The 25,446-nt window shown below is 35.6% G+C and overlaps 3 protein-coding genes across 3 annotated transcripts in view; 1 reads left to right on the top strand and 2 right to left on the bottom strand.

Moving 5' to 3' along the window:
- Positions 1-245: 245 nt before the first annotated feature.
- LOC133522289 (oxygen-dependent choline dehydrogenase-like) lies at positions 246-4,857 on the bottom strand. The gene is made up of 3 exons (XM_061857568.1): positions 4,622-4,857; positions 4,283-4,485; positions 246-4,025 (listed from the first exon to the last, which is right to left on the bottom strand). Exons 1-3 carry the CDS (start codon positions 4,752-4,754, stop codon positions 2,604-2,606), a joined length of 1,758 nt encoding a protein of 585 aa, XP_061713552.1. The 5' UTR covers positions 4,755-4,857; the 3' UTR covers positions 246-2,603.
- A 533-nt stretch (positions 4,858-5,390) lies between these two features.
- LOC133522291 (geranylgeranyl transferase type-2 subunit beta) lies at positions 5,391-9,137 on the bottom strand. The gene is made up of 6 exons (XM_061857574.1): positions 8,885-9,137; positions 8,044-8,161; positions 7,259-7,352; positions 6,844-7,014; positions 6,183-6,336; positions 5,391-5,744 (listed from the first exon to the last, which is right to left on the bottom strand). Exons 1-6 carry the CDS (start codon positions 9,076-9,078, stop codon positions 5,474-5,476), a joined length of 1,002 nt encoding a protein of 333 aa, XP_061713558.1. The 5' UTR covers positions 9,079-9,137; the 3' UTR covers positions 5,391-5,473.
- Positions 9,138-18,635: 9,498 nt separating this feature from the next.
- The window catches only part of LOC133522300 (galactokinase-like), a 95,892-nt gene continuing 89,081 nt past the window's right edge, over positions 18,636-25,446 (top strand). Inside the window, exon 1 of the mRNA XM_061857588.1 lies at positions 18,636-18,889. The gene's annotated coding sequence lies outside the window, so the exon portion shown is untranslated. The remainder of the gene's footprint in view (positions 18,890-25,446) is intronic.

The raw sequence follows: 25,446 nt of genomic DNA on the forward strand, positions 1-25,446 counted from the left end.
AAATTTGCAATATGTGACCGAAACCGGCAAAACGTCCCACTTTGTCGCTTGCCATAACGCCTTGTCAGGTTATTCTTATAAAGATACAAGCAAATCTTGTCCTTGGCAAGCGACAAAGTGGGACGTTTTGCTGGCTGCGGTCACATATGATTTTAGGGTGATAAGATAATATGCGTTTACTTTCAACTGCTCTTAGCAGAAAATGTTAAAAATTGTATGTATTTATTTAGTAAGACTTGTCGTGCTCAAATATAATTTCAATTTATTCATATTGCTATCGTGAACTTAAAAAACAAATATGGAACTATTTGGCATCTCTGGAGGGGGAGTGGGTAATCTGAATTCAAAGTCAATGTCAATATGGCACGTTCACGATACTTCTTAAATCTTTAGTCAACATTTATTGCACGCACACCTAAAACGAATGTGCAAAACGCTGTGTAAGTACGATACAGACGATTCGAGCCACGTTGGAGAGTTGCGAAAATTGTATTAATCGTCTAGCAAGGACATGCGCCGCAGTGGGGGAGAATGGATAGGAGTGGGGGGAGTGGAAGGATATTCGGATTTATACAGACTTGCGTGCCAATAGCGTGTGCTGTACTTGCTTTTCCCTTTAGGCAGCTGTCCGATAGGCGACCATTGACTTTGACCATTGACGGGGCACTACGAAGTGGCCCACTTTATCACAGTTCGTTGGTGCGCAAATGGCGTTTGTGCACATCTTCGTTGGTGCGCATGTTCGCTCGGCATTATATGAACGGCCTTATATTTACTTTTGAATGGCTGGAATTGGATGGATTATTTTACTAGCGCAAAATACGTAAGTTTAAATAGTTTTTTCCTAAAAAAAAGACAGTTCAATTCGGGCACCACTGTCCGAATGTTTTTTGACAAATATGAGCTTGCTAACTTCAGACGTCTTATAAAAAATTGTATTTAAATTTTCGTGTATGTAGATTCCAAGTCTATCCTGTTGCCGGTTGGACAGCTGCCTTAGTCTGGCTAGGAAATAATGGCACTAGAAAGTAGCTCAGCAAATACATATTATCAAGCCAGATTCCTTGTACCTACTATATCAACCTAACTAATGTATCAACCTGACAAAATATTATCTCTAGGTACAAATGGTCAGCTGAGTTTGTATCTGTTAGTAGATGCCTATTTTTATTGCGTGTATTTTTTAACTAAACATTGTAAATTAGGCAATAACTTTTAACGTAGGTACCTACACCTTTCCGTCCATGTGTGTTCTTGCACTTATAAAGTAGAGTTTTGTGCCTATAAGTACCTAGTTATTACTTACTTTAATGTAAGTTTTGTAAGTCAATAGTTTAGTAAAGGAAATGAAAAGATGTTGTGAATATTCCTAATGATTTGTCTATTCAGTATTATGATTGCTATTATTATGAAGTAGAATAAAATGAATTTAAAAGATCGAAAACTTAACTTGAATAGGGTTGCTCTTTATAACACTCAAAATTAAATCTTTAAACAAAGCATGGCAACTGTTACCTTCATATTTGAAAATTCTTATTTGACATTTCTACTTTAAAAAAAAAAAACTGTATAGAATGTGGATAAATGGACTAAAATATGTAACAAAATACGAATGTACTTACAGTTAAATGCAAAAATATTTACTTTTCAGACTAATAAAAATATCTTAACACAAGACTCTATTGACATTAAAATAGAGCATATTTTCGAGTAGATATTTTTGCAGTTGGCTAATCCTATATTCTCTTGCATAACTGAATAGAAAGCAGAATTTTATACGTAGAAGTAATTTGTGTCTAGTCATTGCAATATGTATTGAATAATACGTTTTACTTAAATAGGTAATAATAATTCTTAGATGTCTTAGTGAATTGTGAAACAATAAAAATGTTTTATATAGCTGACATGTCATGTCATCAAGGCCAGCGGTTTGTCACAATTGGTCTCAAGTGTTTAACTGATGTTTAAGAGACACGGTGTAATACGAGGAATCTGAAAGATTTTAACCACGCACTTCTGAGGCCAAAAAATGTTATATGAGTGTAAGTAAATTTCGTCAAAAAAAATTATTTATTTTATTTTTCAATTTTTTAAATGTATTTGTACATAAAAAGTTAATGTTATGTTAAAACTGGCACTGAAAATGTTTTTTTAAGATTTTTTTGTAACACCTACTTTTTGCAAAGGTTACTTGTCACTTTTGTCATCTATCAATAAGGACATTTAGACTACGGTCAAGGCAAGGGCATCATCATAGCCATCAAAAAGGCGTTTTGCACTAAGTTACAATAAGAAGATGATTTTTTTTTAATTGATAATAACTCTGAAACTAGGTGAAATCCAGAAAAGTTTATATGAAGTTTAAATGTGATCAGGAATACACTTTAAAATCTTTCGGTTTCCTCATGTTACACCGTGTATATTGAGGATCACTGGTCTTAGATATTGAAATACTTTTGTAGTTGGATGTCTTACCTGAGATTTGAAATGGTTGTTTTGAAATTTTGGATCAAAATGTCATGTAATATCAAATATTTCATGTTAGAAGTGTCCTTAATACTTCAAAATAAAGTTTCAAAACATATTTGCATTATTATATACTATCACAGATTTGCTCGTGGACAAACAGAATAAATATATTCATAAATTATGTCACCTCTGTAACATACATCATTGTTTTTACTTTTTATATTTTTATCGAAAAACAGGCTTGCCATCATAGCAATAGCAGCATTAATATTGCCACTGGGTAGTGTTGGTAACACTGAACCATCCACCACATACAGCCTTCTTACACCATGTACTCTAAATGAAGTATCAACTACAGAATTTGATCTAGAAAGGCCCAAGGAACATGTACCTACAGGATGGTAGCTAGTCAAAGACAAATGTCTTATATAACAATCTAAATAGTCATCAGAGAACAAAACATATGTCTCACACCCTGGGAAAGGTAAAGTATTGACAAATCCACCTATATCCTGAATTGCCTGTGTATTTATAAACTGTAGAACTTTCTTCACACCATTCCTCAAAACATCTATATCATCTTTTTCCTCAAAATACTTTGGATCAATCAGTGGAGGTATATTAGGATCTCTACTGTTTATGTAAACTTTGCCTTTGCTCTTTGGATGTAAAACTATAGGTAAAATAGTTGCTGTATGTTTGTCAAATAACTTAGTAAAATAACTATCCCAAACTTTGTCCTTTAACCCTAATAATTTCATCAAATGGCTGCCTCCATCTGACACTATTCCTACGGGCAAAACCATAAATTGCAAATCAGGTTCTTTTTCTCCCTTAGTTGATAAGAAACCCACAGCTTCACAACCAGGGGATGTAAAGGGCCCCTGGCCATTCATAAAGTATTCATAAACATTCATAAGATTAAGAACATTTAAAGCATTTACTCTTAAAGAATGATTGAATAAGAGTAAATCAAGGCCTGTAGCTACATGTTCTTGTAAGTTTTCACCTACTGGCAATTCTTGCACTGTTGGTATATCTAACAAGTTTAATAAACTTTTAGGTCCAATCCCAGATAATTGCAAGAGTTTGGGACTGTTATAAGTACCAGCTGAAACTATCACTCCTTTTCTGGCATAGCATTCAATCTCTTTTCTAAACATCAATACTTTCACACCATAAGCTACATTTTGTTTAATCAAAATTTTACTAACTAAAGCATTTGTGACTATATGTTTACTGTCAACATTATCAGACAAAGACCATCTTTTACCTTTGTATTGACTTAGTCTACTATTTGTAAATTGTCCATTGTTAGTTTCATAACCTAATTCTACAGCGGCATTTATTGTTGCATCAGCAAGTTCACTCTTGTATAAAACATTGTCTATGTGAAGGAACTGTTTCTCAACAAATTCAAACTGTTTCTCTATATACTCTTTACTGTGTTCCTGGTGAAACCAACTGACATAATGTGACATGTTACCCCTCACATGTACCATGTTGTTGAGCTTTGAAGAGCCTCCCACTATTTTTCCTTGAATGAGCTTGCATTTCTAAAAACATACCAACAAATTAGGCCACATACTTTACCATACAAAATTAGCAACCCTAAAGCATGACAGTCTAGAAATATTTTTTTTTCTTAGCCATGAACTTTTCAGAAAATTTTGATTTTAAATGCTGTGTATCAACATGTGTTTTAATTAGCCTTAAATTTGGCAGTCCTACTTATTCTTATGTAAAAAAAATCTAAATAGTTCTTTAGCAATAAGTGTTTAAAAAAATTTTATATCATTAATTTTATACACACCCTATTTTTCATAGCCAGACAAGCATTATGTTGTGGCACTGTCTCAAACTGCCAATCATATGGTGAGCCGTGTAATAAGGGGCCCAACACAGGTATCTCAAACAGCAGGTTGCCTTGGCCTCCTGCCTCCAATACAATGAATGTAAAATTGGTTTCCGTAGCCAATCTGTGTGCTATCAAGGAACCGGCTGTGCCTGATCCAACTAAAATATTTAAAAAAAACGATATAAATATTAAAGTTATTTTAAAGTTTAACATATAATTTCACTTTCAATATCAAAGTCGATGGTATATCATTGATTGAATGCTATTTTTAAATAAAACATAGAGCTATCTTACCAATAATATAGTCATATTCTTGATTAATTTTGTCATTATAAGAACCGATCAAATTTCCATAATATACAATGAAAATAAACAGCGTAAATGAATTAACGCACACAGTGATTATGAAAAACAGGAAGTTATTCATTTTAGCTTGTATCTCAAATGCCTAAAACCACTGTATTGATATAATAATATACTTTTATTTATTGTTTACAACTTTCAAGTCTATTTATAACCTCAATTTGATCTGTCAAATTTGTCAAAGTCAGGAGGTAAGAGTTGTCATTTTATAGCAGCGTTCATTTTACGAAGGCAGTGAGCAAGCATGAGTGAAAATGTGTATTGCACACGGAAGGACTAGCTGGCACGTGTATTAAGACACTTACGCCTGATTCGCACGATAGATAAAAAATAATCGCGTTAAAACCAGTGGGCCTACCGCGAAAACCGAAATACGTAAATTGCGGGGATCTTTCTCTTTTACTCCCACTAAGTCGTAATTAGAGTGACAAAGAAAAATGCTCGCAATTGACGATCTTCAATTTTCGCGGTTATAGCCCTGATTTAAATTAAATATTATAAATTATAAAACGGGGCTTAAAACTTAAATCAACGTGAGTAAGTCCCGTTTTACTATAAATATTTGATACCGTCTTTGTCAATGTTCATAAAATGTATGTAGGGGGGGGAGGGGGGGGAAGATGTCTACATATTATAAAAAATTACACGATATACAAATCAAATCTCTAAGCAAGTAAGTTGCAATAAAGAAAATAGAATGTCTTGATAAAAACTCATTTATTACTCTTTGTTCAATATACAAATCCATGCATAAATAATAAATATTTTATTAATAAATTTACACTAAATATGTAAAACTTGCGGTTCTAATCTTAACCTTTCTATGGTTTCTTGAGGTAGACAATATGTAGGGTTGACAGCTTTGATGCTAGGGTTTCCAAGCAGCGACAGGCCTGTTAGACCGAAGAGGGTGTGGAATGGGTCCGTGATGTCACCAGGTCTGTCACTGAAGCCACCAGTCTCAGCATCCTGGCAGGCAAGAATGAATTCTTGTAGGGCTTTCTTGTCAACCCAGTGTATCCGGTTTAGCATTGTTAGGGACGACATTACCCACCTGAAATAAATAGCAGTGTGCAATAAGAATACAGGTATCGTACCCTTGTAGCCATTGAAATAAGGACGTGTTTCGATATATCTGGCCACTTTGGCGGTCATTATCTATTTATGTGTAAGAGCGTACTCCCATCCTAAATACCGGCAACGCACTTACAACTCCTCTGGTGTTGCGGGTGTCAATGGGCGGCGGTAATCGCTTACCATCAGATGATCCGTCTGCTCGTTTGCCTCCAATATCATTAAAAAAATGTTGACTGTATCACAATTTATCATATATACATTTTAAGCCACTGTTACGATTTTTGTGACTATGAATAAGAGGCAAGCATTTACCACGAGTATCATAAGGTAGGGAAGCTTCTCGGGTCTGCTGTTAAGGACCCCTGCAAATGTTTCTTCTCACCTAAACACGTATACTAGAGAGAGATGCAGTTACCACGAGTAGCAGAGGTCTGGGAGCTTCTCGGGCCGGCCGTTGAGCCCGCCGCTGGGCAGCTGGCGCTCGCACAGCCACCACGCGAGCTCGTCGGCGCGCAGCGCGTCCAGGCGCCGGCAGATGGATAGGGTGCCCACGCAGCAGTAGATTAGACCTAGTACAATAAAAATACCCATACAATTATAAAATATAGGTAGGAACAGAATTCCAGCCAAACAGGAATTGGAAAACACATGTACATTCAAGCTTAAAGAGAAATTTAATTAAATCCAATTTTATGATTGCTAAACAAAACATTGCACATTTCCTTATGCATCAATTACTTTTTCAATCATGCTGTACTTTTAAGAAATATAATGTGTGCTATTACTATATAAGGATTTTTTTAGAAAGTGGGCTTTAATGGTTATATGCCTTGGTCTCCAGTTTAACCTGTACACAGTATCAGTTTAATAGAAACATCAAACGTTTAAAAGCGTACTCCCATCTTGAGATGCCCCTCTGGTGTTGCAGGTGTCCATGGGCGACAGAAATTGCTTACCATCAGGCGATTTGTCTGCTTGTTTGGCTCCTATATATATCTTTTAAAAAATGTTGCTGTTGTTTGATACAACCTTAGAGGTCTTAGAAGATTATGAATAGGTTGATTAGGCGGACATACCAGCATGACTTTCAGAGCCAGGTTTGGAACCGAAGCCTCCATCAAAGTTCATACAGCTCAGCACGAACTCAACTGCTCGATCCACATTGACGGCATCCAGTTGTTTAAGGAGGGACAGGCACATCACCGCGCAGAAAGTGAACCGAGTGTCCACCTCTCCCCATTTGTCTCCTGAAATAAGAAACACATCAAATGACCATAGTCATTTGATCAAACTAAGAAGGAGGTATGTCAAATCGCCTGTCTCCCAAATGCAGCAATCAAGGCTCCACTACAATTCCTTAAACCTTACACAGACATACAATTCTGTGTAGTACTGAGTAGGCATGACACAATTTAAAAAGGCATTTATTAAATGCTTAAAGATTACTGGTTGTACCATAAACAAAGAAAATGTCAGCAGTAACCAACTTACCAAAGAAGCTGCCATCTTCTTGCTGCATAGACTTGATATATCGAACTACTCCTTCTACATCAATGGCATCTACTCTGTCATATAACGCAAGTATCTGTAAAAATTACATATCCTTATTTATAAAGGAATATAAAATGCATATTTCTTACTGATCACAGCCAAACCAAATGTAATAAATCATATGATATACATTTTATTTTATTTCTTAGGAAATTTACAGCTAGAGTAACAAAATAGGTTACGAAATAGAAACGGTAAGCCAGTTACAAGGTAGAAACTGCATAAAGTACATGACATGCAAATTTAAAAAATAAAATAAACAACAAATATATATGGTAAATACCCTATTTTAAATGGTAAGGGTAAGGTAAATACCCTATTTTATTTTTTACTTTTTTATTTAACTTATATATTGATTAATAGTAAGCAAAGGGGTTTTCCAGTCGTATACTAAACAAAAAATATGATTTAAAAAATGCTTTTATAATATGTAATGTAAATTGAAAGTTTAAAATTATTAAGTTAGTGGTTTTAAGTTAACTGTAGTATTTATTTTGCTGTCCTTACAGGATGTGACATAATACTAACCAAATAATATGTAACACCTTTACAACTAGTTTGTGAAATACAATAAATGATTACATGATTCTAGTATTTGACAGATGGCACCAGCATAGGGTTTACTTGTCAATGCAACATATACCTGATCTCACTAAATACAACATGTGTCACAGTGTCATGTTCAATTGTAGTTGTTCTCATATTAAATTCCCAATGTATATTACCTGTACTGCACTCAATGTGTACAACATGTGAGGGTCATGTCCTATGCTGGCAGAGATGCCCCCGCTTTCACTGTCCTGGCATGATGTGATGAATTCAATTATCTCTTCTTTTGGCATCCTGAAATCACGAATTAATTTTTTTTTTAATTGAAGAATAACAAAGTATTTATTCTTTGGTGGAATAATGTAGAAAAGAATTTAAGAGCAGCTGCCGTAGCATGATTGTGTCATAACAGATTTTTGTGATAAGGGACAGGTACTTAATCCACACACAAGGAACTATAGGGGCACACTTGTGCTATGGACATTGGTGGTTAGTGGTGGGTTGGTGGTGGTTAGAGTGCCTAAGAAAATATCAACAAATTGGTACATATCATGTGGCATTTCTTATGTCTCAGCTTTTTTGAGGAAACAAAAACATCATGATATCAGCGTATTTAATTAAAATTAGTGTAGGCGTATAGTAGAGTAGATTAGCTTACTTCTATGCATGTATGGAGTACACAGACCTGACTAAACTCACTTCTCATTTCATAAAACTCAACTCTTGCCTCCATTTATTAAATGTATTACAAAAACCATAAATAGTGTAACACAATTTTACTGTTCATTGTTCATCTGATTAATTTTTTTTTAACATAAAACTTAAACGTTTATTTGGTAAATATACTAAAAACTAAACTACAAAACTTAAAAATTGATTGATTAATTGCATCGTAAGTATATTGATTTCATCATCAATTATCATTGGAAAGACTAATACTGTGTAACTATGGTAAGAATTTCCTTACCAGTTTTTTTTCTTATGTAGGCAAATATCTAAACATGTATTAAATAATACCTGGAAGATTGCCCCATCAAGTCCATCGCTGTTACAGTCCAATATATTCCCGACATGCGAAGATACTCAGTCATGCAATACTCGAAGTCATCTTTATTAAGTCCGTACCCCGCCAAGTAGTCGGAATGCTTTTGTAGAAGCAGCGTACGTGGCCGGGACTCTGTAAGCACGATGTCTTTTGTGTTAAAAGACATTATTTTTAGTTAATTTGCAAATATCTGTAATTTATTGTACGTACTCCCGACTAATAACAACTTTGACGTTTGATTTGACATTGACAAATTTGACAATGACGTGTGTTTGACATATAACAACGTTCCTATCGTGCGTTTATACAAGACACCCAAACGCTCCGGAGTGTTTAGAAAACGTCACCAAGAGTGTAAAAAAGGCCTTATAGCTTGATGTTTGCAGATGTTTGCTCAAAGAATCGGGAGGCCTACGCGAAAATCGAATTTTCGCCCTGGGCTATAACCGCAAAAATCGAAGTCCGTCAATTGCGGGCATTTTTCTCTGTCACTCTAATTACGACTTAGTGAGAGTAAAAGAGAAAGATCCCCGCATTTGCGAATTTCAGTTTTCGCGGTAGGCCCCCTGAATCATCGGAATGTACGATAAAAATAATAATATGTACCTATGCGCTTTCGTCTTTTGACTAGAAAACAAATAAATTAGCTACGTTACAATAATTCACTTAGAGTATTAGGCGTCCATCAGCCGGGTCGTATGATTGTTTGTCACTAACGTAATCATTTTACTTACATCAATGAACGTAATATTAAAAAAATGTCAAACGAAATGGACAACCGCGGAGCGAGTTACGTTATGAGAAAAGTTGTAAGTACTATAATATATGTATAAGTATATAATTATATATAAGTAAACTTTCCGAGCCAGGAGCTTTTTTTTACGTCGGTGGCAAACAAGCATACGGCCCGCCTAGCAGTCACCGTAGCCTATGGACGCCGTAGCAAATTCGTACATACTATAGACCCTTGAGAAAACCTAGGCAGGGAGCGCATTCCACAGCTACCATGAATTACACGACATTACATTATTTGACATTATATGCTGTGTTTATTGGTGCGCGTGAGAAGTTGAGGAGACTCGCCATGCCACCATCAATACGCAGATCTTACCGAATGTACCGTTTCTATCGAACCAGCGACATCGTGATCCCTATTCAGGGCTTCCCAATCTGTGCACTGTGGCGCGCTCGTGCGCCGTAGACTGTAAAGACGGGGCCCGTGAGGCAATCCTCCTCACCAATGTAACCTATCTCTGTCGAATTCCATTACTACGTTAGGACGCCGAAATTAAATTAGATTTTGAAAAAGATTGGGAACCCTTGCCCTAATCCTACAAAGTGGGCATCCAGACAGGATAATTAAATTAGCAAATTGATCAGAACTTAAATTGGCGTCCATATCGTCTAGCGTCCACATCAAAGATTTATATAAGTAACAACTATTCTCTTTGGTCCACATCAAAGAGTAAAGTCAGTATTGGTACACATGTACAAAATTTAATAATCAATTTTAGATTTAAGGTGACAGCTCGGCTCTTGGAATAAAAAAAAATCGGACAAGTGCAAGTCGGACTCGCCCACCGAGAGTTCCGTACTTTTTAATATTTGTTATTGTAGCGGGAACAGAAATACATCATCTGTGAAAAATTCAAGTCTAGCTATCACGGTTCATGAGATGCAGCCTGGTGACAGACGGATGGACGGACGGAGTGACAGCGGAGTCTTAGTAATAGGGTCCCGTTTTACCCTTTGGGTACGGAACCCTAAAAAACGAAAATTGCCATTTTTGCGTCCACACCACACAATTAAATTCTCAATCTAAGAGGATACGGGAGACGGGAGCTGAGATTTAAATATGTTAGGTGAATATATCTGTCTCGCTAAGGGAAGCTGCTCCTAAAACTAGTGCGATAAAGACAACGCCAGGTTAGGCGAAATATCCTGCGCGAGAATCTCAAATAACGATGTTTCGTACTCGACTGTTTCCTCCTCCAAAACAAAACCAAATGTAAGAAATTTTGAGATCTAAATGGCAATGAAATTATCTGTGTCACACTATTTTGCTTTTTAGGCTAATTCATGTCAGTTTTGAATAACATGCTTCTCTTTGCGGCTGAGTAAGCGAATATTTTTTGCGAATATTTGAAGTGTACTAGCACCTTAAGAAACAAAAAAATCAAAACAGTCCGACACGTATAAAAACAATAATCTATATTGAAAAAATCATTGCTCTAGCTTCAAAAACCACAGAGGAAACAGTCGAGTACGTTTGTATGGAAAAATGACTACTTCTGTTGCCTCTTAATCAGGTTGTGCGAAAAATTGTTCCGCCAGGACGCTGCGGTTGAGCGGAGCCCGATGAAACACATGGGGTACACACAAATAAGTTATAATCCGATTTTTTTTATAAAAAAAACAAAAAACCCGACTGCACACTAAAAAAGAGGAAAACAAGCCCCCCAAGAATATTGTTGTTGATGGTAAGTATCGCAGGCGGGGACCAACAGCGGGTTACTTATAGTCATTTTGGTTGTTGGTCCCCGCCTGCGATACTTACCATCAACAACAATATTCTTGTGGGGCTTGTTTTCCTCTTTTTTAGTGCAGTCGGGGTTTTTTTTTATTATATTTTTTTTATTTATAACTTTTTAGTTACTCCCAAAAAATACATCCTATGACACTCCCGTGATCAAGACGAATCTAACGATACCTCATACATCAAAATCCATCAAGCCATTTAGGCTACAGGAGGCCACAAAGAAACAGACATACATACATACATACACTCGAAAAACATTACCCTTCTCCCTTTGGCAGTCGGGTAAAAACATAGGATATATACTTGTACTTATATCAGAATTCCTCACCTAAACGGATGCAATGTGGCTTCCAATTCACACATTTAGTATACCTAGTATGAATTAATTCAGATGTTTTTTCGGGCTCGGGCCCTAATCTGTTAAACAAGAGCCTTTGTTTCTTTTAGGAGCGGTCTTCAGCACGTGCCAAAGCACACATGTCGTTTAAGAAGCACAACTATCCTGATAGTATTAAAGTTCAAATTTGTGTGACGCCTCATTTAGAGAGCAAACAGCCACCATCGGTGGTCATTGTTTTTGAAGATAACGAAACGTGTTATCTCCAAATGGGCTGTTACATGAATTTCACCCTATGAATAGATTGGTAAGTTTGCTTTTTAAACAGGCTTCTTCCCGTTATTTATGTCGGGGCTATTAGCAGTAACAGCGTAACCACTGCATAAAGGAAACAATACCTTTTGTTTAGCAAATTAGGGCCCGAGCCCGATTAATTCATAGTATACTTAACTACCAAAGGGAGTGGCGACCAGATGTCCCGTATTTTACGGGTTTTCCCGTATTTTAAGCACGATTTTTTCACTGTCCCGTAATTTGGCAAAACCAATACGGGAAAGTACATTGTCCCGTAACTTTCAATGGCATTTAATGATAAAAAATACTTATTTGAACAATATTCATTTTCTCGCACACAGCGGTGAACCACCGCGCTATCAAATTTAATATTCTTTTTTAAAGTCTTACATTAAGGAATTTTGCAATTGTAGGTATGTATTTAATTAATTATGGCAAATTTTAGTAACAAAACAATGTTAATTTTCAATAAAAAAACTGCCTGTCCCGTATTTTAATCTCGATCAGATGTCAACCTATACGAGAGTGACATGGAGGCAAATTCAAACTTACATTTTGATGTGAAAATGATTATCAATATTATCATTCGCCTGTGCGTCTCGCTCGCGACAACACAAGTACGGACAAGTGGACATCATTTAGATATCATTTTGACACTGTGAGTTTGAATTGTCCTCCTGGTCTAAAGGTCGATTTATACTAGAAGCGAGTAAATAAAATATCTCTAGCTCATTGACCTATGACCACGCTCTCATAACAGTTAACGCAGTGTAGATAGTGTCGGCGGGTGTTTACAATGCTCTATTTTGTCAGAGATCAAGTGGGAGCTATAAACATAAGCCGTAGCTTGATAAACATGTTAAGGAGAATAATACTTAAGGATTTAATAGAGAAAGATTTAGAGAGATGCATTTAGGTAAGACCGCTTGTTGTTACCCTGTTCTGTTTTCCTTCAAAATGTATATGTAGTTTTACATGTACGGGTATGTAAAATGTATAATTGTTGGTGCAATAAAGAATTTTTACTTACTTACTTACTTAGGTACCTATTCATTCCACTATTTTACCTACATAAGTATATAGGTGGTCTTCACAATGAATGCGGAGCCGCATACCCGCACGCCGCTCCGGTATGCGGGTATTGCTACTTTAATGTACAACATAGCAGCATAGAACTGTGTCGCTTACACAGTACAGTCAAGGTATTAAATATCGATACGGACAATGTGACAAAATTATGTACACACTGCCTTAATATATTGGCATTAAGGTCGTGTATACATATTTTTTTGGCACTTTGTCCGTACATACAACGGTACATACTTATATTGTTCATTGTGCAAAAATGTACAAATAAATAATACTTCATATATACCATTTTATAAAACTACCAAAATTAAAATACTTTCTGGTTTTAACTGAGTTTCAAAGTCATGCATGCGAGTTTGGCGTTTTTTATGAGATCGGAACTATTCGGAACTGGGCACGGCACGTGCAAAATATAAAGTAACTGTAAATATGTATAATTATAAAGTTTTAAACGTGAATTATGTTCCGACAATGACTTTCGCTCCTCTAAAGTGTCTCACGGAAGTTGTGTTGTTAGAATTTATTCTCACCGGCTTGGCTACTTTGGCACTTTATTAAGAGGCCTTACCACGTGATCGAACATACAAAAAGAGAAAACGTTTTTACACTACTAAATATTTTCCATTATCCATGTTTTTTAGTATGTTATTGACACAATGAAAAACTAGGATTGTCCTTTTTTTTTCAAAATTTGCAAAACAAAAAATTCTTTTTTTTTTAAAGCGAAACCTATGAACCTTATTTATTATGCTGAAGCGATAAACATCAAAATCAAAGTGATTTGTTCAGATTTAGTTAGTGGAAAACGTCTTCTTGCGAAATATAATTTCATAGAAAAAATACCGTTATTTCGCTAGGATCGCAAAACTATTCTTTCCTATTAAGGATGCATTACGCGATAACGGTCCGGGCCCCGGCCGGGGCGTCCGACCCTTCAGTCTTCTATTGAAAGAATCATGTGGTCACCGATCACCCGTCATAGAAAACGAAGCATCGGAAGCCTCGGCCCGGGCCCGGAGCGTTCTAGCGTGAGTCATCCTTTAACCAACTTCAATATTTAAAAGTGCGATGATTCAAAAGGAGGAATGATTTAATTAAAATAGAATTAATTTGTACGGCACATATTAAGTTTAAAAATAAAGGAACAGTGTAAAAATTCACTCTCTTGGGTGAGACACGAACTCACGGCTCCGGTAATCCGGTATATTATCCCAACCATTGTATTATGTCTGTGGTCCCAACGCTCTATTAACTGAGCTACTGAGACTTGGCTTTACCCGTTTACAAAGTTTTTTTTTAACAAAATATGAATGCAAAAGCAAGCCCGATAAACAGCTAGGTACTTGCCTTCGGATTCATGCCACTGCAATGGACTGGCATACGCGTGAGGTGTATTGAACTGGGCTTCCATATTATTCGCTTTGTAAACCCTTACCCAATACTTATTTCAAATACTTTAATTCTTCGGAATTCTTCCTTTAATCATTTTTTGCTCTGCAAAAAGCGTCCTGAAAAATATCTTTCGGTAAGCTTTACCATTTTTACTTTTTTTTCGTAAAACCCAGTTTTTGCAAAGTGTTATTTGTCACTTTTTTACACCTATCAATGAGGATACTCGTATTTAAATTGCGTCCTGTAGTAGCAACATCGCCATTAAAAAGGCGTTTAGCACTAAGTAATGATAAAAACATGTTTTATTTCAGCTAGCATTAACTCAGAAACTAGGCGAATTCCAGAAAAGTTTGTAGGAAATTTTATTCTTTAAATATGATCAGGAATGCACTATTAAAATCTTTTGGGATCTTTGTGAAACACCGTGTATATTCCATTCCGCGCGCGTTTCTATGACCGCTGTTCCACGTGGATTCTTGGGATTATGACAATGTCAACTACTTTGCGCTTTATCAAGTAATTTTTCACCGCGTAAGGTTACCCGTGTGAAAAATATAATAAGTAAGTTAATCAACGAAATATTTCAGTACATAAATACTGTATCACTGAACAAAACATTGGATTTTTTAATACAAGTTTATTAATTTTATTACTCTAGCTGAATAATATATATCCCCTTAAACGATAAATTCATTCATTTATATGACCGAACGAATGCCTCAGTCGCGCTTGTTTGACCGTGAGCAGTGCAAGTATTGTAGTGGTTAACAGTGTTAAAACGCCTCTGGATTACAACGATCAATAACGGTTCGTATTTCACAGTTTATTAAGTTTAATTTCGAACGACTGTCAGACGAGGAAAATTAATGAATAAAGAAAGTGGATATGGTTGAAGGTACCTACATTCCTTTGACTGTTAAGGATATTATATAATGCGTCCGATTTCGTATAGAATGTAGCGTGTTGAAACTGTGGTTTAATTACTTTCGAATTACTATGGAAGGTAGGTATGCTAAGTGGTTCCACTGGCTTGTAAATGTTCTACAAAAGTTATCTCGTTACGAAGTTGCGTTATCGGAGTTTTGAACTTAGAACTACCTACAGTAATACATAATATATTAATATTATACACAGGAAAACGTATTATTATTTGTATTCCCTTTATTCATTTAAAATCTTGGGTTAGGTTATTTATAATATGAATATAAAAGTAAAATACAAAAACACTTACAAAACAGTACTTTTTTTTTTCTAAATAAATGAAATACACATAAAACTTGATGTTTTTTATTTTCCTACTTTGTGGTTCGAAATCAAATAAACATTGTTAACATAATTATAATATCAATCGAAGTTATCAGCTTATATTTCTGAAAATTTCACCACCTACTCTCTAGACTACGCTTCTGGTAAGCCTCCATAGCTCATATTAAGGAGTTTTGCAATTGTAGGTATGTATTTAATTAATTATGGCAAATTTTAGTAACAAAACAATGTTAATTTTCAATAAAAAAACTGCCTGTCCCGTATTTTAATCTCGATCAGATGTCAACCTATACGAGAGTGACATGGAGGCAAATTCAAACTTACATTTTGATGTGAAAATGATTATCAATATTATCATTCGCCTGTGCGTCTCGCTCGCGACAACACAAGTACGGACAAGTGGACATCATTTAGATATCATTTTGACACTGTGAGTTTGAATTGTCCTCCTGGTCTAAAGGTCGATTTATACTAGAAGCGAGTAAATAAAATATCTCTAGCTCATTGACCTATGACCACGCTCTCATAACAGTTAACGCAGTGTAGATAGTGTCGGCGGGTGTTTACAATGCTCTATTTTATCAGAGATCAAGTGGGAGCTATAAACATAAGCCGTAGCTTGATAAACATGTTAAGGAGAATAATACTTAAGGATTTAATAGAGAAAGATTTAGAGAGATGCATTTAGGTAAGACCGCTTGTTGTTACCCTGTTCTGTTTTCCTTCAAAATGTATATGTAGTTTTACATGTACGGGTATGTAAAATGTATAATTGTTGGTGCAATAAAGAATTTTTACTTACTTACTTACTTAGGTACCTATTCATTCCACTATTTTACCTACATAAGTATATAGGTGGTCTTCACAATGAATGCGGAGCCGCATACCCGCACGCCGCTCCGGTATGCGGGTATTGCTACTTTAATGTACAACATAGCAGCATAGAACTGTGTCGCTTACACAGTACAGTCAAGGTATTAAATATCGATACGGACAATGTGACAAAATTATGTACACACTGCCTTAATATATTGGCATTAAGGTCGTGTATACATATTTTTTTGGCACTTTGTCCGTACATACAACGGTACATACTTATATTGTTCATTGTGCAAAAATGTACAAATAAATAATACTTCATATATACCATTTTATAAAACTACCAAAATTAAAATACTTTCTGGTTTTAACTGAGTTTCAAAGTCATGCATGCGAGTTTGGCGTTTTTTATGAGATCGGAACTATTCGGAACTGGGCACGGCACGTGCAAAATATAAAGTAACTGTAAATATGTATAATTATAAAGTTTTAAACGTGAATTATGTTCCGACAATGACTTTCGCTCCTCTAAAGTGTCTCACGGAAGTTGTGTTGTTAGAATTTATTCTCACCGGCTTGGCTACTTTGGCACTTTATTAAGAGGCCTTACCACGTGATCGAACATACAAAAAGAGAAAACGTTTTTACACTACTAAATATTTTCCATTATCCATGTTTTTTAGTATGTTATTGACACAATGAAAAACTAGGATTGTCCTTTTTTTTTCAAAATTTGCAAAACAAAAAATTCTTTTTTTTTTAAAGCGAAACCTATGAACCTTATTTATTATGCTGAAGCGATAAACATCAAAATCAAAGTGATTTGTTCAGATTTAGTTAGTGGAAAACGTCTTCTTGCGAAATATAATTTCATAGAAAAAATACCGTTATTTCGCTAGGATCGCAAAACTATTCTTTCCTATTAAGGATGGCTTACGCGATAACGGTCCGGGCCCCGGCCGGGGCGTCCGACCCTTCAGTCTTCTATTGAAAGAATCATGGGGTCACCGATCACCCGTCATAGAAAACGAAGCATCGGAAGCCTCGGCCCGGGCCCGGAGCGTTCTAGCGTGAGTCATCCTTTAACCAACTTCAATATTTAAAAGTGCGATGATTCAAAAGGAGGAATGATTTAATTAAAATAGAATTAATTTGTACGGCACATATTAAGTTTAAAAATAAAGGAACAGTGTAAAAATTCACTCTCTTGGGTGAGACACGAACTCACGGCTCCGGTAATCCGGTATATTATCCCAACCATTGTATTATGTCTGTGGTCCCAACGCTCTATTAACTGAGCTACTGAGACTTGGCTTTACCCGTTTACAAAGTTTTTTTTTAACAAAATATGAATGCAAAAGCAAGCCCGATAAACAGCTAGGTACTTGCCTTCGGATTCATGCCACTGCAATGGACTGGCATACGCGTGAGGTGTATTGAACTGGGCTTCCATATTATTCGCTTTGTAAACCCTTACCCAATACTTATTTCAAATACTTTAATTCTTCGGAATTCTTCCTTTAATCATTTTTTGCTCTGCAAAAAGCGTCCTGAAAAATATCTTTCGGTAAGCTTTACCATTTTTACTTTTTTTTCGTAAAACCCAGTTTTTGCAAAGTGTTATTTGTCACTTTTTTACACCTATCAATGAGGATACTCGTATTTAAATTGCGTCCTGTAGTAGCAACATCGCCATTAAAAAGGCGTTTAGCACTAAGTAATGATAAAAACATGTTTTATTTCAGCTAGCATTAACTCAGAAACTAGGCGAATTCCAGAAAAGTTTGTAGGAAATTTTATTCTTTAAATATGATCAGGAATGCACTATTAAAATCTTTTGGGATCTTTGTGAAACACCGTGTATATTCCATTCCGCGCGCGTTTCTATGACCGCTGTTCCACGTGGATTCTTGGGATTATGACAATGTCAACTACTTTGCGCTTTATCAAGTAATTTTTCACCGCGTAAGGTTACCCGTGTGAAAAATATAATAAGTAAGTTAATCAACGAAATATTTCAGTACATAAATACTGTATCACTGAACAAAACATTGGATTTTTTAATACAAGTTTATTAATTTTATTACTCTAGCTGAATAATATATATCCCCTTAAACGATAAATTCATTCATTTATATGACCGAACGAATGCCTCAGTCGCGCTTGTTTGACCGTGAGCAGTGCAAGTATTGTAGTGGTTAACAGTGTTAAAACGCCTCTGGATTACAACGATCAATAACGGTTCGTATTTCACAGTTTATTAAGTTTAATTTCGAACGACTGTCAGACGAGGAAAATTAATGAATAAAGAAAGTGGATATGGTTGAAGGTACCTACATTCCTTTGACTGTTAAGGATATTATATAATGCGTCCGATTTCGTATAGAATGTAGCGTGTTGAAACTGTGGTTTAATTACTTTCGAATTACTATGGAAGGTAGGTATGCTAAGTGGTTCCACTGGCTTGTAAATGTTCTACAAAAGTTATCTCGTTACGAAGTTGCGTTATCGGAGTTTTGAACTTAGAACTACCTACAGTAATACATAATATATTAATATTATACACAGGAAAACGTATTATTATTTGTATTCCCTTTATTCATTTAAAATCTTGGGTTAGGTTATTTATAATATGAATATAAAAGTAAAATACAAAAACACTTACAAAACAGTACAAAATACATATAAACACATAAAAATCCTAACCTACGGTGCCGCCAGCAGCGGGGCAGGGCCCAAGCTGCCGGTGGTCAGGGCTGCAGAAGAGGAACTGCCGGACTCTCCGCGCCGTGTCCAAGATCACCGCTTTTTATATCTGACCCTTCATCCAACCACCTAGCGAGAGTCTCTCAAGCGGTTGGTCTAGACTCTTCGCTATGAGACAATGGACAATGATCGTCGAATCAACATCCCACATGGCGGTTATCTCGTGAGCCAAGTCTAGGTACTTGCTGGACTTGTCTTTCTCGGCTTATACGAGATTCTCATCGTGAGGGATGGTGATGCCGGGGAATAGGTTTTTTATATGACCACGAGGCTTGTATATCTCGTACCTATTCAGACCTATGTATGTATAGTGCTTTTCTAAAAAACCATAATGTACCCTTAAGATCTTTATCTTCGTATTTAACTACATTGGGTGGTCCGGGGGTATAATATTTCTTAATATTCTTGTTCTTGTATTTCATTGATCGATAGTCCAAGTAGTATTAAAATTGTAAAACGTCGTGGTCGTTGTCGAAGTGGAAAACTGATTTCTCTCAGGATTTTCTCAGGACGAGGCCACCAATATAAGTTAATATCTGAACTGTCTAAAAACAACCCCCGCAGACATTTTCTCAGCAACAGAGTGGTCAAAGCATGGAACAAACTACCAGAAGATGTGGTCTCAGCACTGAATGTCAATCAGTTTAAGAACAGACTAGACAAATACTTAACCAGCGCAAAGAATACATATTAAGCGAAGATCACTCAGATACAGGCAACTATCAGTTGTTTCAACTGCCTGCCTGATTAATAAATAATAATAATAATAATTTAGGTCCATTCGAAAACTAGACTAACAAAATTGGTTTATTCAATTGCTATTGCTACCTAGTTACTTATCGCTTCTTTTCACAAGTGAATTGAATAAGTGTGGAGGGGAATGACGATTGAAGTTTACTTTTCTTAAAACTGGCTTTAGATTTATTAGAAACAGGTAGGTAAGTATTATAAACCTTCCTTTATTTACTATTTTCTACTGCATGTCTGACAATCCCGATTCTTACCTAGTTCTATAAACAATTGTTATATGTGATTTTAATTGTATACATATCTTATATTATTAGACTTAGTTAAATTTTCGTGTGACAATCTGTAAATTAAGAAAGAGTGGTGTTGCTAAAACACACTAAAACTAATTAAAAGATAAACTGTACTTCAAATAGCAGTACCTAAACGTAAAGTACATTTCTGTGGCCCTAGTGAAAAAGGGTACAAGTCTCTGGCAGTTTAGGTGTATAAGGGCATAAGTGTTACGTGGAACTTACACCCCTTTATACCTGCGCTGCCAGAGACTTGTACCCTTTTTCACTAGGGCCACAGATTTTAAATTCAGAAACAAACTAGAGTCGGGGGCCTATTTCCGTATCATTCAATACAAACTAACATGCGAGATATGTCAAAATTGTATGCAATTGACATTTCATTTCGAACAATAAGGCATCTCGACTGATATTAGAATAGAGGTCAAATCGAATTGCTTTTTTTTCAGAGACGTTCCTAAAATTGAATGTCACAACCAAATCGATTTTGATGTAGTTATGAAGCAATTACAACATCATCAGACTAGAAAGGCTTTATTTTTTTTTTCTAAATAAATGAAATACACATAAAACTTGATGTTTTTTATTTTCCTACTTTGTGGTTCGAAATCAAATAAACATTGTTAACATAATTATAATATCAATCGAAGTTATCAGCTTATATTTCTGAAAATTTCACCACCTACTCTCTAGACTACGCTTCTGGTAAGCCTCCATAGCTCATATTAGTATTAGTACCTACTCTGACATTGGGGACCTTTTACATCTCCAAATTTGATGTATTATTATTAACCATAGAAACTATACATCTCTGTTATATTGTCGTATGTTTTTTTAGATTTACCCATATTGGCTGTTGTATAGTTATTAATGTTGCTATGTATTTTTTACGTCGCTATAAATGTTGTAGTGACTTGTGAAAGAGCCCTTGTGAAAGAGGCCTACTTGCAGGATACATTTTTGAATTTTGAATCAGTTGGTAGCAGCGATAGCACCCCTGTTCCAATAGGTCGCAAGTTCGAGTCGCACCGGAGGTGGTGATATTTTCTCTTTTTCCTTTAATATAAGAAAAATGTATCGCTCGCAGACGTTTCTGCCTGATAAACATTAGTTATACTTAATTAGTAAATAAAAATTCAATGCAGCCGTAGATCTACTGCCAACAACAGTCGATATTACCAAACCACTGGTAAACTTTATTTGCATAGAAGAAACTTCTTTATAGAAGAAAGTTTCACATATCGTCAGGCACAGAAAACCGCCTTCTGTGGGTGACAACTAAAACTGACTAATTACAAAAAGAAAAAGAACGAAAATCAACCTTGTTTTGGTATTAGTACGGTTCATTATGGCTCTGAACTTGTAATATGTAGTAATTAGTGAGTTATGGTTGTTCACTGGACCTGTTGCCAATTTGTTATCACTTATCAGTCGTGCGAGTTCCGTAATATAGAATACGACATACCTTACATATATTTGAGTTATTGTATTTGTATTTTAAAATTATGTAATGGGTATATTGCCTGAATAAAGAAAACATTCATTCATTCATTTGGACATATATCGGTGATAACTTGTTATACGGTGTTTTTATTGTTTCGTTTTTCCTTTATTACTATAGCAAGATAACGTTATTTTACGCTTGATAACGACGACAAATAAATACTTATGTGGTATGCTTATTTCTTTGTGCACAACAACATCATTTATCTCCAAAACGGACGGTTCTTTTTGTAAAGGATTTGTGTTAGGCGTAACACAAATCCTTTACAAATTGCTGGCGAGCAATGGATATGGGTACAAGTATTATATAACAGACATTTCAACTCACAATGACGCGGTTATAACTTTAGCGGCGTTTTTAAATTCAGAAACCACTCATCTCACTAGCCTTTAGTTTAGAATAGTTAAAATTGGTTGTAAGAGCAGTATTTAACTAGCTATGCGTAGTCGACTGGCAGATAAGCTCAATCTGATTTGTGGTCGATTCGATTTTCTATCGAGGAAACTTTAGATACCATTCTAGGTCCATGTAGATACCTATCTATTTATTTTACCTTAAACTACAATTAATACTTAATCTACAAAATGATTATATCTTTACAACATTAAACGAGGTATTTCCCATGTGGGAAACAAATTTTATTTACAATAAAAAAGATTAAAAGAAAGATAAAAAAGATAAAAAATATGTTTATTGCACAAGAAAGGACACAGAAAAAGTATACAGCGGTTGTTTAATAACAGCATACATAATGGATATATTATACAGTAGTGTTGCAATAACTAGCTTAAATCTAAAATAGGCCCTTGAGGCATTGTACCAAGGATACTGGCAGCATTTCCTCGTTGTATCGCAATGCTGATATTGTGCGAGGAAGCCGCCAGCTCTCCGGTCACCAGTCACGTCAACCATGTTTTTCATGTTAAGTTCCTGATATTTTCGGCACTGTTGTTAGTGTCAACGTCACAGAGTATATGTTAACGGCACCAATCATGGAACATTTAAGAGAAAATTTGGATTGTTTTTGATATTTTACCGACACCTGTAAAATTTCTACCGCTTTACGCTTTAAAAGTTGCATGTCCAATTCGTCCTTTAAGTTTTCTATGTATTTAATGAAAGCTACTGCAATTGGTTTCGATATTATTAACAAATTAAAACTGTGGTTTTTTGCTCCAGTCATGGAATGTATGGCGCCATTCATTTTCAAAATAACAAATATCAATAAAAATTAAACTTAAGCAGCTCTTTGGCTCTTGTTTATGGTAAAATATTGCCATTGATTAAAAACTGTAAATACTTGTTTTACAGGATTTGTCTATACCATTCCATTACAGGTGCGTGTTCCATTATAGGGGTGTTTACTATAATCGATTGTTAACCAAGGGATGAAAGGCACTCATTTCAGTTGAGGTAGTTTAGAGCTGAAAAGCAGTGAGAGCGACAATAGTCCGAGACTGAAATGATGTTTTTCACTATAGTAAACACTCTACTTTTCATTTCAAACCCGATGAAATTAAAATACATGTTATTTTTTTAACCAAGTATATCATGACTAAGTATAAACTTTTATAGTATCTATTTCTTGACGGTACTTTCAGTTAACAATTTAGGTAAAAGTATCGATAAATAATAATAATTCAGCCTATATACGTCCCAGCAGTGGGACAAGCACAAGCCTCCTCTCGTCTCTCATGTTCAAGAGGGCTTGGGCTATAGTCCCCACGCTGGCCCAATGCGGGTTGGGGACTTCACATACACCTTTGAATTTCTTCGAAGATGTACGCAGGTTTCCTCACGATGTTTTCCTTCACTGATTAGCTAGGGTGAATATCAAATGATATTCCGAACATAAAAACTCATTGGTACAGTCAGCATCAAAAGTAGCGGATCAAATTACGCTTCATAAGTATCTACCATTCTCTAACAGCTTAACAAAAAGTGATGTCTTTAATATAGAAAAACTAAGACTGTAAAAGATATATTTTTGAACGCGAATTTTAGAAAATTATCTACATTTGGAAAAGTTATGCGGAATATCAGATACTTTTGGCCTTGTTTCATCCGCTACTTTTTATGCTGACCGCAACCAACGGATTGAAAGTCGGACATCGTACCTATCCACTAGGATCGTTAAAAATATCGATATTTTATATAGGCGGTGCTATATAAACAAAGTATCGATATTTTTAACGAATCCATTTAATCCAAATTTTAATTGTTTATCGTAAACAAATGAAAAAACACGTACCTACTTGAGACGTAAAATGCTCTAGAGCAGAAAAGTATCATTTTCTGCACACTTCATATATCAACAAAGACCCACTTTCAGAGCATGAAAAATGAAAATTAATTTGCTGCGAGTATTGTGGTCTATAAACTACCTATACCCACGCACACGCAAGACTATCACCATTATCTTTACCAGGAAGGTAGGTATTTAGTCGGAATCGATTGAGTATCTTCCGAAGGAATTAAGTCAGGATTAGCGTCAAGATATCTATTGCTATAAGGTAGAGGTAATGTAGATATATTAGTAGTAGTGGTAGTACGAGAGTAGTAAACTCTTTATTGTACAAAAACACATATAAAAGTAACTTACAATTAGGAAAAGCTAATTACAAACGCGAACTTATCCATTTGAGGGATATTTGAATTGATAAGATGAATACATACAAGAAGCATGACACAATACTCTGTACCGACCGAGCCTGCAATGTGTCTTACCCAAGCCCGTACCAGTCTATAAAACAATTACACTGTTCCCGTACGAACTATAAATATTGGAAAGAATGAAACTTGCGCTTATCCATTTCAATGGATTTATATCATTTAGCCCAAAATGCAAAACAATCCGACACAGATAATTACCATTAAGATTTCAAAATTTCGTTACGATTGGTTAAGTTTTAGAGGAAGAAATAGTCGAGTACGAAACTTAGATTTTTGAGCTTTTTTCGCAGGATTTTTCGCCTAACGGCCCGATTCGAACATCTGGACACGTCAAACATATTTTGACGTATCTTAAAGTTTGAATCGGGCCGTATACTGCGCAGTCGTCCTTATCGCACTAATTTTAGGAGCCGCCTCCGAAAGCGCGACGGATATATTCTTTTCAAATCTGAGAACGGGCTCAGCTCTCTATCTTCTTAACTGTGTTTTAAAAAATTCGGTGGGCGCAGCATAACTACATACAAGCCAATTTACTAGCAGAATACTTTCTTACTATTATTACATCCTTGTCAAGCTGTTTTTTTTGTTAATACCTACTGAGTGACCAGTGGCCACATAATTATTGGATGTACTAGTTATGTACTTCTAACTACACCATAATCCATAAGGGAGCCGAGTTAATACGGTCCCATCTTGACTACGGTCAAAATGACAGTCGTTTATCAACAACAGTCAAAGAAAGGAATGAAAATTCACGTGAACATTTCCGTACCGTTTAAGTTTTGATTAACATTTTCTGTGTGTGTTCCGGTGCG

Source organism: Cydia pomonella, chromosome 10 (assembly GCF_033807575.1).
Source record: "Cydia pomonella isolate Wapato2018A chromosome 10, ilCydPomo1, whole genome shotgun sequence".
Lineage (NCBI taxonomy): Eukaryota > Metazoa > Arthropoda > Insecta > Lepidoptera > Tortricidae > Cydia > Cydia pomonella.